General features: G+C 41.7%; 1 protein-coding gene across 8 annotated transcripts in view; it reads left to right on the top strand.

Annotated features, from left to right (window-relative positions):
- Positions 1-16,622, top strand: part of LOC111543769 (YY1-associated protein 1) — a 30,247-nt gene that overhangs the window by 2,539 nt on the left and 11,086 nt on the right. For 5 of the 8 annotated variants that reach the window (XM_023213980.2, XM_023213979.2, XM_023213985.1 and 2 more), the window contains 6 exons: positions 6,232-6,272; positions 7,189-7,292; positions 9,964-10,162; positions 11,581-11,667; positions 13,629-13,800; positions 15,894-16,038. In XM_023213980.2, the coding sequence (XP_023069748.1) occupies positions 6,252-6,272; positions 7,189-7,292; positions 9,964-10,162; positions 11,581-11,667; positions 13,629-13,800; positions 15,894-16,038 (728 nt within the window). In that variant the 5' untranslated portion in view covers positions 6,232-6,251. Of the gene's footprint in view, positions 1-6,208; positions 6,273-7,188; positions 7,293-9,963; positions 10,163-11,580; positions 11,668-13,628; positions 13,801-15,893; positions 16,039-16,622 lie in introns of all 8 variants that reach the window. The other 3 variants (XM_023213981.2, XM_023213978.2, XM_026457051.2) reach the window with 2 other exon arrangements.

Genomic DNA, 16,622 nt, shown 5'->3' with positions numbered 1-16,622 from the left:
AAAAAAAAATACTTGTTGACTGCCTGTTCAATAAATCGTCCATGCCTTGGGGTGAGGATAATCAAGGTGTCTCTGTAAATAGCTTGGATGCAATATGAGGGGAATTGTTTTGACAGTGGTCGATATTGAGTGAGCAGTGTGGAATTAAAATGAGAGAACTGTTTTTGGGTTCTGGTGATTGTTAATATATGTACCTGTGGATGTTGGAACTTCTTGGCTGGGCTGAAGGAATCCTTTGAAAGATTGATTCCATATAGTAAGAATACCCTCTGTGAATATGAGGGAAGAATGCATGAACTAAGCCAACTTAACTGTATTCTTCTGGAAAATGGGATGTTTCTTGATAGGCTAGATTAGTGGTTCTTAAAAGTTTTGGGGGGGTCATTTATCCTTCTGAGAATCTGATGAAAGACACTGGGCCCTAAAGTTAGAAGATGAGCATAAGCACAATCACATGATTTATACATATGATTTTAGGAACTTAAAGTGTAATGACATAGAGCCAATTTATATTTAGGTCTCATTTGAAAACCTTTCATTTTCTTGTGTGTGGATGTTAGTATGAGTTTAAGGTGAAGGAGTCTATGATAGTATTTGAACATGTTGACAGTAGAACTTTAGGATCTATGTTTTTTATGTATTATTTTTATCGTCTGCAAACTTATTTCTGCAGTGTTAGTAAACAATTCTGTATTTGGTAAAAGGAGAAGCTAATGTAGCACAAGTATCTATGGCTTTGTTCTTTGTCAGTATCTTTTTGTTCTCAAACTCTGAGAAGCGCCTTTTTTTCAGTTTTGGATTGGGCGTGAGGTGATTTGAAGCTCCTGTCTTGGAGTTTAGCTTAGTTATAACAAACACTGAGTTAAGCCTATGCAGGAGACACAAAGAATAATATATGGTCTCTGTGCTTTAAAAGATGCTACTTTTCTGTGGTTGAAGAGATGATGTGAATTGTATGATGGTGGCAGCTCTCAAAAGGACAAGGAAGAGGGAAACATATTCCTAGAAGTTTAAATTTTATAACCCTGTTGCAAAGACTTTTTGTCACTACTTATTTTTAGGAATAACCGTAAAGTGTTTACACTCTATGGAACTTTGTACTTTAAAAAAATATGTTTTGTATCAGCTGGTGTTTTTGTATAAAGGAACTGTTGGTTTGAAAAGAAGGCAAACATCATTTGTATTCCTTACCTGTTATGGGATATATTTCCACAGTGAGTTTATGTAAAAAGGTCTTAATGTCATTTTTGGGTATACATACATGTAGAAAGCCCTCCTGATGTAAAATCCAGTAGCTATTTGACAGACTACCCATTAATTTAGTACTAGAAATTAAAAATAATTACTGTACTTTTAAAAGAACAAGAAATTGGTCAGGTGGGGTGGCTCATGCCTGTACCACTTTGGGAGGATGAGGTGGGTGGATTGTCTGAGCTCAGAAGTTCAAGACCAGCCTGGGCAACATGGTGAAACCCCGTCTCTACTAAAATACAAAAAATTAGCCGCTTGTGTTGGAGTGCACCTGTAGTCCCAGCTACTAGGGAACCAAGAATTGCTTGAATTGGGACAGGGAAGTTGCAGTGAGCTGAGATCACACACCACTGCACTCCAGCCTGGGCATCAGAGCAACACTCTGTCTAACACACATACACACAAAAAGAGCAGGAAATTCAAAAAGGTGTTTATAATAGGACAGGTAATAGGATTCAGTGAGATAATGGAGACGTTTTAGGAAAAATGGTCTGTTAGTCCTTTCTCTCTATTGACATGGCCCCTGTGTAAGAATACTATGTAAATTTGTGAAGTTTAATATTTTCTGTAAATTTTTAACAGTAAGTAGGTTCAGGGTGTTATTTTTCTCAAAACGTACATGTGATATGTGTGTGTAGTGTGTATATATGTGCATGTATATTTATGTAGTTTATTTTTTTAATAGTGATTAGGTCTTGCTATGGTTTTGTTTTTGTTTTTGGGAGTTTCACTCTTGTCGCCTGGCTGGAGTACAGTGGTGCAATCTTGCCTCACTGCAACCTCCACCTCCCAGGTTCAAGTGATTATCCTGCCTCAGCTTCCCAAATAGCTGGAATTACAGGTGCGTGCCAACACGCCCTGCTGATTTTTGTATTTTTAGTTGAGACAGGGTTTCACCACGTTGGCCAAGCTGGTCACAAACTCCTAACCTCAAGTCGTCCACCCGCCTCGGCCTTCCAAAGTGCTGGAATTACAGAAGTGAGCCACTGCAACTGGCCCAGGTCTTGCTATGTAGATCAATCTGGTCTCGAACTCCTGGCCTCAAGCCATCTTCCTGTCTCAGCCTCCCAATTTGCTGGAATTACAGGCCTGAGCCAGCATGCCCAGCCAAAATTTTTACCTGCTTACCAAATCAAAGATTTTCTCCACAATAAACTGGAATAGCCTTCTTACTGTGTTAGTGTTGCCTTGGTGGGGACGCCTAAGTCTTGGAACTAAATTGAGGTAGTTATGACAGTTCTATTTTTAAAGCTGATCAGTATTTCACTTGTGTTTTAGAAGTCCAGTGTACTTTAAAGTAGGACCAACCATCTCTTTTCTCTCTCTCTTTTTTTTTTGAGATGGAGTCTTGCTCTCTAGCTCACTTTGGAATGCAGTGGCATGATCTCGACTCACTGTAGCCTCTGCCACCTGGATTCAAGTGATTCTCCTGCCGCAGTCTCTTGACAGCTGGGTTTACAGGCACGCACTACCACGCCTGGCTAATTTTTGTATTTTTAGTAGAGACAGGCTTTCACAATGTTGGCCAGTAGCCAGGCTGGTCACGTACTCCTGACCTCAAGTAATCCACCTGCCTTGGCCTCCCAAAGTGCGGAGATTACAGGTGTGAGCCCCCGCACCTGGCCAAACCCATCTCTTTCATTAAACCACCTTATTTTGGTTCAGAAACAAGACTGCCATGTATGTATTTAGTGCTTATTATGTGCCAAGCACTATTCCAGGTACTAAGATACAGTAATGGACAAAACAAGATCCCTGCTCCTCTATCTCAGGACTTAATAATTTGGGCATTTTCATTTTCCAATCTAGGATCTTTCAGTATTGGTATAGGATTCCTGAAGGAATTCCTGAAATATAATTATTTTTCTGGTAGAGCAAATCAATTTTTTTGTTTTTGTTTTTGTTTTGAGATGGAGTTTCACTCTTTTCGCTCAAGCTGGTGTGCAATGGCGCAATCTCGGCTCACTACAATCTCCGACTCCCGGGTTCAAGCAGTTCTCCTGCCTCAGCCTCCCGAGTAGCTGGGATTACAAGCGTTAGCCACCACGCTCGGCTAATTTTGTATTTTTAGTAGAGATGGATGGGGTTTCACCAGGTTGGCCAGGCTGGTCTCGAACTCCTGACCTCAGGTGATCCACCACGCTCGGCCTCCCAAAGTGCTAGGATTACAGGTGTGAGCCACCATGCCCAGAAGAGCAAAATGCTTCTGTTGACAAAAATGTCTTTCCTCTGAGGAAAAGATACTATGTGCCTGTGTTTTATCCAGGAATTCCACTGGATAGTTTGTCCTTTGGGATATCAGGGGATTAAATCCTCCTTTAAGAATCAAAGTACTCGGCTGGGCGCGGTAGCTCATGCGTGTAATCCCTGCACTTTGGGAGGCTGAGGCGGGTGGATCACCTGAGGTCAGGAGTTGGACACCAACCTGGCCAACATGATGAAACCGTGTCTCTACTAAAAATACAAAAAATTATCCAGGTGTTGTGGCGGGTGCCTGTAATCCCAGCTACTCAGGAAGCCTGCAGCAGGAGAATCACTTGAACCTGGGAAGCAGAGGTTGCAGTGAGCTGAGATTGCACCACTGCACCCTATCCTGGGCAACAGAGCGAGACTCCATCTCAAAAAAACAAAAACAAAAACTCTAACATGTAGAGTATGTAGATGTAGAGACAAAAGTAAAATGATTGTTGAAAAAATGTCTGTTTTTTATCTTCTAAATAGCTTTGTGTGTCAGAGATCAGAACGCTCAGGCCGGGCGCGGTGGCTCAAGCCTGTAATCCCAGCACTTTGGGAGGCCGAGACGGGCGGATCACGAGGTCAGGAGATCGAGACCATCCTGGCTAACACGGTGAAACCCTGTCTCTACTAAAAACTACAAAAAAACTAGCCAGGCGAGGTGGCAGGCGCCTGTAGTCCCAGCTACTCGGGAGGCTGAGGCAGGAGAATGGCGTGAGCCCGGGAGGCGGAGCTTGCAGTGAGCTGAGATCCGGCCACTGCACTCCAGCCTGGGCGACAGAGCGAGACTCCGTCTCAAAAAAAAAGAGATCAGAACGCTCATTTTACATGATATCAAGAACCAGAATGCTAGATGGCTAGAATGGTCATCACCTTCCTAGATATCCATTGTAGAGGAACACATAAGGTAAAACAAATGAATAAAAGTTAAAAAAAAAAAAAAAATGAAATATCCAAAGATTTGAAGCTCTTTACCCATTAACATGATAATCATTTCAACCTTGAAAATTTATAGAAGAGTCAGAACTCAGAACAAAGATCTCTGAGGAAGTAAAGATCAAGCTGGTTCCTAATTTCTCATTTAGTCTGACATTGGGCACTGTCAAACTATATTTAGAGATTCTGGTTTTCATCTGGAGACTTAATGAGTTGTGTAGTATCTTGAATACACATATAAGATCTTACCAGGTGGGGTGGCTCACGTCTGTAATCCCAGCACTTTGGGAGGATGAGGTGGGAGGATCACTGGAGCCCAGGAGTTCGAGACCAGCCTGGGCAACATAGCAAGTCCCTGGCTCTATTTAAAAAAATAATAATAATCCTCAACGTAGAACTTTAAATTTATCCTCGTGTTGCATCCAGTTGATTTGAGAAAATGTAATTTTGAATTTTCCATCAATTGCATTGGCAGTCCCTTTCAGCTTTACAGCTTTACATCATCTACAGATTTGTTAAGTATGTTCTCTTGGTCTTCTCACTCACTGATGGAGTTCTTAAATAGGTCAGGTCCAAAGATAGGGCCCTATGAAACACTGTTGGAAACTTGTCTCTGACTCTCTCTCTCTCTTTTTTTTTTTTTTTGAGACAGTGTCTTGCTCTGTCGCCTAGGCTGGAATGCAGTGGCACGGTCTTGGCTCACTGCAACCTCTGCCTCTAGGAATCAAGAGATTCTCTCACCTCAGCCTCTCAAGTATCTGGGACTATAGGCGTGTGTGACCAAACCCAAATAAACTTTTTTTTAGAGATAATGTTGACATTTTGCCCAGGCTGGGAGACTTGGCTCTTGATTCCATTCAGCATTGTGACGGTTTGGATAGGCCATCTACTTATAAAATCATCGGGCCAGATGTGGTGGCTCACGCCTATAATCCCAGCACTTTGGGAGGCCAAGGCGGGTGGATCACCTGAGGTCAGGAGTTCAAGACCAGCGTGACCAACATGGAGAAACCCTATCTCTACTAAAAATGCAAAATTAGCTGGGCGTGGTGGTGCATGCCTGTAATCCCAGCTAGTTGGGAGACTGAGGCAGGAGAATTGCTTGAACCCGGGAGACGGAGGTTACAGTGAGCCGAAATTGTGCCATTGCACTACTCCAGCCTGGGCAACAAGAGCGAAACTCCATCTCAAAAAAAAAAAAAAAAAAAAGAATCATCTAGCTCACATTTTCTCTTTGTCGTCTTCCTATTAGAATTTAAGCTTCATGAGATTAGAACTCTCTGTCTCTCTCTCTCTCTCTCTCATTCTCTCATATATCCCAAACATCTAAAACGGGGATTGAAACATAGTAAGTACTCAATAAATGTTTTTGAACAAATGAATTAAGGATAGCCAGGCGTTGTGGCTCAAGCCTGTAACCCCAGCACTTTGAGAAACCAAGGTGGATGGATCACTGGAGCTCAGGAGTTCAAGACCAGCTTGGACAACATGGGAAAAACCCATGTCTACAAAATACAGAAGAATTAACTGGGCATGGCAGCACACTCCTGTGATCCCAGCTACTTGGAGGGTTGAAGTGGGAGCATCGCTTGAGCCTGGGAAGCAGAGATTGCAGTGAGCCAAGATCAAGCCACTGCCCTCTAGCCTAGGTGACACAGTGAGACCCTGTCTCAAAAAAGAATAAGGATAAATATGAAGAATTTGTCAGATGCCTTGTTGAAAACGTCATACATTGTCTACATGGAATTCCTCCTTATTGTAAAATGAATCTAATTTATACCCACAGCATGCTGTTTGGCTTTTTTGCAGAAAAGGAAGCAAATGAACTGATGGAAGATCTGTTTGAAACTGTGAGTAGTGATCCTCAAGTGAGAACATGGGATTGTAAATTGGTTCTCCAACAAAATGTGTCCTTTGGTCTCTGTGATGCTTCCTCTAGAAGAGGGACTAAACCAATTCTCCTTTTAGTCTGCCTGGGAAAGAATATAATGACAAGGGAAATTTGCTAACTACTAGACTCTTGATTATCCACATGTAGGTTATTGTTATTAAAATTTTCCTTGAAGCCTCTTTTTTTTTTTTTTTTTTTTTTTTTTTTTTTTTTTTTGAGCAAAAGTCTTGCTCTGTCACCCAGGCTCTGGAGAATACAGTGGTGAAATCTCAGCTCACAGCAGCCTTGACCTCCAGGGCTCAAGCAGTTCTCTCATCTAAGTCTCCTGAGTAGCTGGGACTACAGGCACGCACCTACAGGCCCAGCTAATTCTTTTGCTTTTTTGTAGAGACAGGTTCTCGCTATGTTCTGGAACTCACAGGCTCAAGTAATCTTCTTGCCTCGACCTCCCAAAGTGCTGGAATTATAGGTGTGAGCCAGCATATCTGGTCCCTTGAAAACTTTCGATGGCTTCCCCTACTGTCAATTGGTGTGTCCTTAAAGATTGCCAACTAAAGTATTTTGCACACAGATAATTACCTTTTTCATAATTTTGTCTGAAAAGATATTTCTGAAGAGATTGATCATTTTGAGTCACTCTAGCTCTGTCCATACTGATACAAGTTGACTGATTGAGTGACTTCTTTCCCGGCATAATAGTCCTTCCAAATGTGGGTTTGTGGGAGTCCTGAAGTAACAAAGGTTCTGATGTAGGCTCTTTCTGGGTGCCAGCATTATTAAAGTCTTGTTTATACTTTTCACTTTTCTTTCCCAATACTGGAGCAACATTGAGAAGCCCATTCCCCAGGAAAACCCTCCCTTCCCTTTGCCCACAGTTCCAAGATGAGATGGGATTTTCCAACATGGAAGATGACGGCCCAGAAGAGGAGGAGCGTGTGGCTGAGCCTCGACCTAACTTTAACACTCCTCAAGCTCTACGGTAGGCTAGTTGAAAGATCTTGAGATTTGGAATAGAGGAATAGTTTATTTCTGAAAAGGTTTTCAGAAGTTGCAGTTAACAATTTTTCATCCCCAATCAGCTTGTTACTGAGGTAAGGATGCAGAGTCCTGTCAGGAGTTAGGTGTCAAGTGAAGTCTCCTTGGTATGGGGCAGTGCAGCTGTAGGCCAAGCTGTATCTGTTTGGGAAGGGAGAAAAAACAGTAGCTGGCATCCATATCCACTTCTCCAGGTGAGTGGTGCTGGAGAGGTATGTAGGAATTTATGTGGCCAGACACACAAACTACCCGATATTATAATATCGAGTCTGTCCCTTTCGTTCTTTTTATGTGCCATTAATATCTGCTAAATGTGACTGAAACTTTGTTAAGTCACCTACGCATTAGTGGAGCAAACCCTGAAGCACCTGCAGTAAGGAGTCTGAAATGTATGTGCTGACCTTTTTGCCTGAAGTTGGCACTTGAGTTACAGCATCCAGAAAGTAGAGGCTTTAATTTTTTTCATTTTCTGGTGGATTTGCATCTGCACTTTATTCTGTTGTAACAGCATATAATCATTAGGTGGATGGCAACAGGTCAGGATGCATTTTGTGCCGTAAGTGGAACAAAGCAAAGAGAATAGACCGTCTAATTAGTCCTGTGTTATAACTTAACAGCATTACTAAGCAGAGTTTGAGATCCATCTGAAAGCTAAACCTTTAAGGATTTTCCAATTTAGTGAAAAAAGATAAGATATGCCAACCAATGTCTAAAAACTAGAATTACTAGTCATTCTCCATTACAACAAATATAACAATACAACTACATCAAAAACCTTAAGATTGCTAAGTCAGTATTTGACCCATTATTTTAATTTATAGTTCATAGAACAAAATTCTGGTATAGCAGAATGGAAACATTCATCCTGGGACTGTATAATGGGATTTGATTAATAAACATTTTGGTTTCGCTGATCAACTCTTTATAACTTCTTAAAATTTGGAAAGTGTAGAACTAATTTAAAATTCCTGTTAGAATTCAGTTACCTTCTGGTATTCAATGGAATATAGTCATATATCATCTCATGGTCATACCCTCTGTGAAATCTATCATTAAACGATTCGTCATTATGTATTAAATGATTCATCATAGTGTAAACTTCGTAGAATGGACTTACATAAACCTAAATGGTTTAGCCTACTGCGTACCTATTGCTCCCAGGCTACAAACCTGTACAGCGTGTTACTGTACTGTACTGAAAACTGTGCGCAGTTGTAACACAACGGTAAGTACGTATTATGTAAACATAGAAAAGGTACTGTAATCTTATGGAGCAACCTCTGAATATGTGGTTCATTATTGACTCAAACATTATGTGGCACATGACTGTACTTGGGCCGCTGCTGCTTCTCTTTCGATTGCAAATACAAACCTGTTTTAATCTTTAAATAAAAATCCTGGATTCTGTAAGTCCATAGATAGTAAAAACATCTTAAAACACAATGAGGAAGAGAGAGGAGAAAAAGACAGTCAAAACAAAATCTCTGGGGCTTCCGTTATCAGTTATCTAAATAATATTTATTAAAACTAAGTGCAGGCTATGTTTCCATTTTCTCCTTTCTTATGCTTCTGCTCTTTTGTTCCTTCAGTGGTGGTAGCACAAATGTTCAGATTTTCAGTTGTCAGTAAAGATTGTATAGACAGTCCCACAGTCTTTAGGTTTTTACTCTGCTACCCAAACCCACAGTAAATACTATAAAAGAAAACTTACTCAAAGGTAATCTTTATCTGCAAAAACTATTGAAAAACGTTACCATTTAATTATTGCTGTGATGTAATGTAGGGGATTCCTTGAAATATGATAACCTGCTTGTTACAGCTACTTCAGCAGATCTTATCCTGTTGCATAGGGTATCAGCATGTGCTTAATCACTTAGGTATCTTATCCTCCCTTTATTTCTTTCTATGTAAACATAGAAAAGGTACAGTAATCATACATAGAACTGACATGCTAGGTATTTGAGTTTTTGCTCCAGCCCTGCAAACAGTCTTTCAGGAGAGTAGGAGTGGGAAGTTAGGGTTAGGAACCTTGGAAGAGGAATTTAAAGGGCCAAAAGAAGATAGCCTTCATGGATAGCAGTAGGGTAGTATTTGAACTAACTTCTTGCTTCTGTTCATTTGAACTACTGTGTACTTCAGTTATTTTGGTATATCCTTTTCCTGCTTCATGCTAGAAAGTCTTTGACTTGTTAAGATAGCAAGGCAGTGCATCTGAGTGGATAGAATAATGGGACAAGCTGGACCTGGGATGAGAGTAACAAGTACATGAGAGAGGAAATGAGAATGATGAGTTCCCACCAGCTCCTTGGCTGCTTTCTTACCTATATATTTCTCTGTCCCTAGATGTTTGTTTTTTTTCTTCATTCGTATATTATTTGGAAGAGGAATTATAGAGGAACGGCATGGGGTCTAATACAGAATCATATTTCATGCATGCTAACTACTCGGGGAAAAGATTTGTATAAGGCTGGGAGTTTGACTGTTGGCTAAAGTGAAATGGGGGGATTAGTAGGGAATGAAAATTGTTCAGGCTGTTTGCTCGTCATTGGAAAGAATTGGATGTGTTGTGAACCTAGGAAAACACTCACATTCAGTCATCCACCTGTTTGGGATAGGTTTGAGGAACTACTGGCCAACCTACTAAATGAACAACATCAGATAGCAAAGGAGCTATTTGAACAGCTGAAGATGAAGAAATCTTCAGCCAAACAGCAGAAGGAAGTAGAGAAGGTTAAACCCCAGTGTAAAGAAGTTCATCAGACCCTGATTCTGGACCCAGCACAGAGGAAGAGACTCCAGCAGCAGATGGAGCAGGTAACACTTTCCTTGGTCATGTTAATATTGAATTATACCAAGGCCTAACTCTGAGGCTTTGGTATAATCCAAAATTAACAACTTTGTAAATGTCAGAGATCGTTACCTTACTACCTATTAAAACTGTAGTATCTTCACATCAGTTAGAAGCTTGAGAAGTCATCATATTCATGTCCTGTGGCTCAGGGAGGAGAGCACATAAGGACCCTAATGGTATTCAGAATTACAGATTTCAAAGGGTCCTCAGTAATCTATTCTGAAAGTGTTTTTCCTTTTCCTTTTTCTTTTCTTTTCTTTTTTTTTTTTGAGATGGAGTCTCGCTCTGTTGCCCAGGCTGGAGTGCAATGACTCAATCTCAGCTCACTGAAAGCTCTTCTTCCCGGGTTCACGTCATTCTCTTGCCTCAGCCTCCCGAATAACTGAGGCTACAGGCACCCACCACCATGCCCGGCTAATTTTTTGTATTTTTAGTAGAGACAGGGTTTCACTGTGTTAGCCAGGATGGTCTCGATCTCCTGACCTCGTGATCCACCTGCCTTGGCCTCCCAGAGTGCTAGGATTACAGGCATGAGTCACTGCGCCCGACCTTTTCCTTTTGTAATCTCAATTCCTCTGTTTTGAGGCTAAACTTCTCTGGTTCTGTCATTTTGTTCGAGGGAACATGTCTGAGAAATTTATGCCAAGATCCTATGTTGTTCTCATACTCTTTCCAGAAAGCAAAATATGTGTCATAAAGTTGCAAACATCTTGTGGTTAATGCCTCTCTGGGGGCTGGGTGCAGTGGCTTACACCTGTAATCCCAGCATTTTGGGAGGCTGAGGTGGGAGGATTGCTTGAGCTGGGGAATTCAAAAGCAGCCTGGACAACAGAGTGAGACCCTGTCTCTACAAAAAATAAAAATAAGACTGGGCACAATGGCTCACACCTGTAATTCCAGCACTTTGGGAGGCCAGGGGAGGTGAATCATGAGGTCGTGTTTGAAGCAAGTCTGGCCAACATGGTGAAACCCCATGTCTACTAAGACAAAGAATTAGCTGGGTGTAGCAGCGGATGCCTGTAATCCTAACTACTCGGGAGGCTGAGGCAAGAGAATCACTTGAACCTGGGAGGCATAGTTTACCATGAGCCGAGATCATGCCACTGTACTCCAGCCCAGAAGTCAATGTGAGACTCTTGTCTAAAAAATAATAATAATAATAAAATAGCCAGGCAGTGTGGTCCCAGCTACTTAGGAGGCTGAGGTGGAAGGATTGCTTGAGCATAGGAGGTTGAGAGGGCATTGAGTCATGGTTGCACCACTGCACTCCAAGCTGCGTGACAGAGCAAGACTCTGTCTCCAAGGGAAAAAAAAATCTCTCTGGGCTCCTGAAATGGCAGTGTCATAACATATCACTGTATTATTTTCTTTCTCTCCCAAGCATGTTCAGCTCTTGACACAAATCCACCTTCTTGCCACCTGCAACCCCAATCTCAATCCGGAGGCCAGTAGCACCAGGATATGTCTTGTAAGTTTCCAAATTGCTGTAATTCTATAGACTAGAATAGAAAATTAGCTTGGCAGGTTGTTTCTCACAGTTATTCTTCTCTCTTGGGTATTTTTGATTGCTATGGTTTCTTATGTTTGCTGAGTGAAGATAAGCTACTGATTCACATGAAAGAACAAAGAGTGTATTCAATTTTTTCTTTTCTTTTCTTTTTTTTTTTTTGAGACAGGGTCTTGCTCTTTCACCCAGGATGGAGTGCAGTGGCACAATCTTAGTTCACTGCAACCCCTGCCTCCGGGTTCAAGGTATTCTTCTGCCTCAGCCTCCCAAGTAGCTGGGACTATAGGCAGGCACCACCACGCCTACGTAATTTTCTTTTTTGTATTTTTAGTAGAGACAGGGTTTGCCATGTTGGCCACGCTGGTCTAGAACTCCTGACCTCAAGTGATCTGCCCACCTCGGCCTCCCAAAGTAGCGGGATTAAAGCCATGAGCCACTGTGGCCTGTCCTTCTGATATTTTTATTGGGTCCTCTTCCTCATCTTTAGATCCACCCTGACGTCTTAGGTTTTTGGTACTGCTATTCGTTTCATAGATGTTGAGGCTGGGCTTAGTGGCTCACGCCTGTAATTCCAGCCTTTGGGAGGCTGAGGTGATAGGATCACTTGAGCCCAGGAGTTGAAGAACAGCCTGGGCAACATAGACCCGGTCTGTGTTCTTTTTTTAAAAAAATTAAATAGTAAAGTAAATACACATGTAGGTGTTGAATTCATTATCCATTCATTACGCTCAATATTAGTGTTTTATGTGTAGAGCTAGTTTTGCTCATGACGTTTTGAGGTATTTTGAGCTTTTAAATTTGAAATTTGGCCAGGTGTGATGGCTCATGCCTGTAGTCCCAGCACTTTGGTAGGTCAAGGCGGGAGGATTGCTTGAGCCCAGGAATTTGAGACCAGCCTGGGCAACATAGTAAGACCCCATCTCTACAAAAAAACTTACAAAAAAAAAAATTAGCTAGGGATAGTGCCGAGTGCCTGTAGTCCCAGCAACTTGGGAGACTGAGGTAGGAGGATCACTTGAGTCTGGGACATTGAGACTGTAATGAGCTATGATTATACATCACTCCAACCTGGGTAACAAAGTGGGAACCTGTCTCACGAAAACAAAACCAAATTTTACCTCATAAAAGTTGCCTCAAACTTTTGGACAGGTAATGATAATACTCTCAGCTTCTTCAACAAGTCATCTTTGGAGTTTGAAGAATACATTTGCTAGTACTCTAAAACTTACTTGGTGATCAACAGGATGTCTTCATCTCTTACTGTATTCAGAGGAGGATGAGGAGTACTTGGTTGTAGGCATTATTCTGAGACCAAAAGACAAAACAGTTTTAAAAGTAATGTCCTGGTTGGGTGAGGTGGCTCATCCCTGTAATCGCAGCACTATGAGAGGCCGAGTCAGGCAGATTGTAAGCCCAGGAGTGCGAGATCAGCCTGCTCAACATGACGAAACCCTGTCTCTACAAAAAATACAACAATTAGCTATGTGTGGAGGTGTATGCCTATAGTCCCAGCTTCTCAGGAGGCAGCGGTGGGAGGATGGCTTGAGCCTGGGAGGAGGAGGTTGCAGTGAGCTGAGATCATGCCACTGCACTCCAGCCTGAGCGGCAGAGCGAGACCTTGTCTCAAAGTAAATAAATTAAGTAATAGTCCTCATTCTTGAGCCTCTTAATTCTAGCTCGGGAGCTAGACCATGTATTCCTTAGTGATAGACAGTTTAAAAATAAAACAAGAATATAATCCCTGAATATTTGAGAACTCATGCGTAATCTTAACAGAGTAGTTTATTGTGAAAGACTTCATGATGATTTTTACCTGTTTTTATCCTGTAGTAGAAAGGTCAGTTTCTCATTTAGATTCTGAAGGCTACTGGTATTAATTGTCTGAAATTGTCTTAGATCTTCCTTGTGTCATGTTTTCCCAGAAAGAGCTGGGAACCTTTGCTCAAAGCTCCATCGCCCTTCACCATCAGTACAACCCCAAGTTTCAGACCCTGTTCCAACCCTGTAACTTGATGGGAGCTATGCAGCTTATTGAAGACTTCAGCACACATGTCAGCATTGACTGCAGCCCTCATAAAACTGTCAAGAAGACTGGTAGGAGACAGATGTGTCAGCTTTAAGTTTTTACTTGCGGTGAGAGGTGGTGGGAATCCTATCCCATAGATAACTTCCTAGGATACTTGCCTAGGAATGGAGGACACAGGACATTTGTAATTTCTTCCTTCTCTCTTCTATCCTCCCTTCGTACTCATTATCCAAGTTCTAGAATTAAATGATAATCTCTGGGCCTGGGTAAGGCATGGAGGCAGTGGACAGTATAGGAATAATGGGAGGTAGAGATAAGAGGCTCAGTGCTAAGAATTGGACTATAGCAATCTGAGGGGTATCAGGAGTCAGATCAAAATAAACTGGGGCCTGGTAAAGATGAAAGTCAGGTGGTAAAGTTGGTCATGTTTAGCTTTTTACTCTCTTCAGTAAGATCAACTAACTTGATTTACCATAATGATTCTCTCATAGGTGATGTCTCCATTCTGAATGAAATGTTGTCTTGCAGGTTAGGCATGTTAGAGAGGTACATTTGCCATATTCAGTATTTTAAAAAAATTTGCCAGTTTAGATTCTAGCTTGCATTGGTTTAGTATTTTTTGGAAAATATTTGCTGTTTGCTTGAGCAAATACTTCTGATTTGTTTGCTGATTTAGCAAATTACTTGTGGTTTGTTCTGGATTTGGGTTTGTCTTTGGATTCTATTTTAAATCCCTGAGTCTTATCATTAAATTGAATATAGTTGAATTTAAGTGTACTATATCATAGACACAGATCCCAAACTACTATAATAGCTATATTAAGTGATACAAAATGGTAATGAAAATGTGATTTAATACCAAATTATAGTATTATCTTACATATCTATTGACCTGTTGCTTTCTTCTGGGGATATAAAAATAACACTTATGGAAGGAGAAATATGGATATAGTAGTTTTGTCTCTAGAAATGCAGAGGTTCCTGAAAGTGAGAGACTGAGAGAGGGAGAGAGAAATGAATGAGACTGAATTGTCTCATTCCTTTTATGGTTCTTTTGTTCCCAACCTCAGGAGGAATCTGGGAGAACTTAATGAAAGTTAAGTAAGAATCAAATAAAAGTAAAATTTGGAATACCAGATTTGTGAGGGAGATTAAAGAAGTTGGAATCTTTTTTGTGTTTTTTTTTTAAGATGGGGTCTCGCTCTGTCACTCAGGCTGGAGTGCAGTGAGGTGATCTCGGCTCACTACAACCTCTGCCTCCCAAATTCAAACAATTCTCCTGCCTCAGCCTCCCGAGTAGCTGGAATTATAGGTGCATGCCAACATGCCTGGCTAATTTTTGCATTTTTAGTAGAAATGGGGTTTCACTATGTTGGCCAGGCTGGTCTTGAATTCCTGACCTCGGGTGATCCCCCTGCCTCGGCCTCCCAAAGTGCTGGGATTACAGGCATGAGCCAGCATGCCTGGCCTAGAATTTTATCCTGGAAGAAAAAAAGCATTGTTGAAGGTCTGTTATCCTTCAAAGATTTAAAGGGGAAAGGAGGTAAAACATTTTTGAGCATATACTATGTGACAGGTATTACTAGGTACTTTTTAAGTGTTTGTTTTACTTTGTGAATAAAGTGTTACACATAAGAAAGAGTAAGAGAGGCCGGGCTCAGTGGCTCACACTTGTAATCCAGCACTTTGAGAGGCTGAGGCAGTCGGATCACAAGGTCAGGAGATCGAGACCATCCTGTCTACAGTGAAACCCTGTCTCTACTAAAAATACAAAAAAACAGCTGGGTGTGGTGGCAGGCACCTGTAGTCCTAGCTGCTCAGAAGGCTGAGGCAGGAGAATGACGTGAACCCGGGAGGCAGAGCTTGTAGTGAGCCGAGATTGCGCCATACACTCCAACCTGGGTGACAGAGCCAGACTCCATCTTAAAAAAAAAAAAAAAGAATAAGGGAGTCAACTTTTATAGCCCTTGAATGGGACTCCCTTTAGATGTAAGGTTAGTTGAAGAAAGACTGTGGAAACTCTTTGGGAAGTGGTGGGCAGATGGGAGGGAATCAGGTTAGATAAGGACAGCTCTACCTAAATGCAGAAGTGCATTCACAGGCTTTTTGAAGCCCTCTTTTTTCCTAGAAGCTGATTTATCCGAGATTTACTTTCTTATAGCCAATGAATTTCCCTGTTTGCCAAAGCAAGTGGCTTGGATCCTGGCCACAAGCAAGGTTTTCATGTACCCAGAGTTACTTCCAGTGTGTTCCCTGAAGGCAAAGAATCCCCAGGATAAGATCCTCTTCACCAAAGCTGAGGACAAGTAAGTGTTTACTCTGGGGGATCAAAACAGCAGAATATCCCAAGGAGAAGACATACTTCCTTTGAGGAGTATAGGGGAAGTAAGATTTGTATAATAAAACATGGACACAAAAGACAAAAGGAAGAACAGTATAGATGAGCAGATTCCTCTAGGACGTGCTTATTTGTGCCAAATACTGCTTTTTGGGGGATGTCACACACATTTTTAAATTGTTTTAGACCGGACATGTTGGCTCCCACCTGTAATCCCAGCACTTTGAAAGGCCAAGGCAGGAGGTTCACTTTTCGTGTTATTTATTTAGAGACAAGATCTTACTCTTTTACCCAGGCTGGAGTGCAGTGTTGCAATCACAGCTCACTGCAGCCTTGAACTCCTGGATCGAGCGATCCTCCTGCTTCAGCCTCCATGGAGTAGCTGGGACCACAGGCGTGTGCCACTATACCTGGGTAATTTTTTGTGTACAGGTGAGGGTCTCTGTTGCCCAGGCTGCTCTTGATCTCCTGACCTCAAATGATCCACCCACTCCTAGCCTCCCAAAGTCCTGGGATTACAGGCATGAGCCACCGCGCCCAGCTAGATTATGA

The sequence above is a fragment of the Piliocolobus tephrosceles genome, chromosome 1 (genome assembly GCF_002776525.5).
Source record: "Piliocolobus tephrosceles isolate RC106 chromosome 1, ASM277652v3, whole genome shotgun sequence".
Taxonomy (NCBI): Eukaryota; Metazoa; Chordata; class Mammalia; order Primates; family Cercopithecidae; genus Piliocolobus; species Piliocolobus tephrosceles.
The sequence above is the reverse complement of the archived record's forward strand: the minus strand, read 5'-3'. Positions and strand labels throughout refer to the sequence as shown.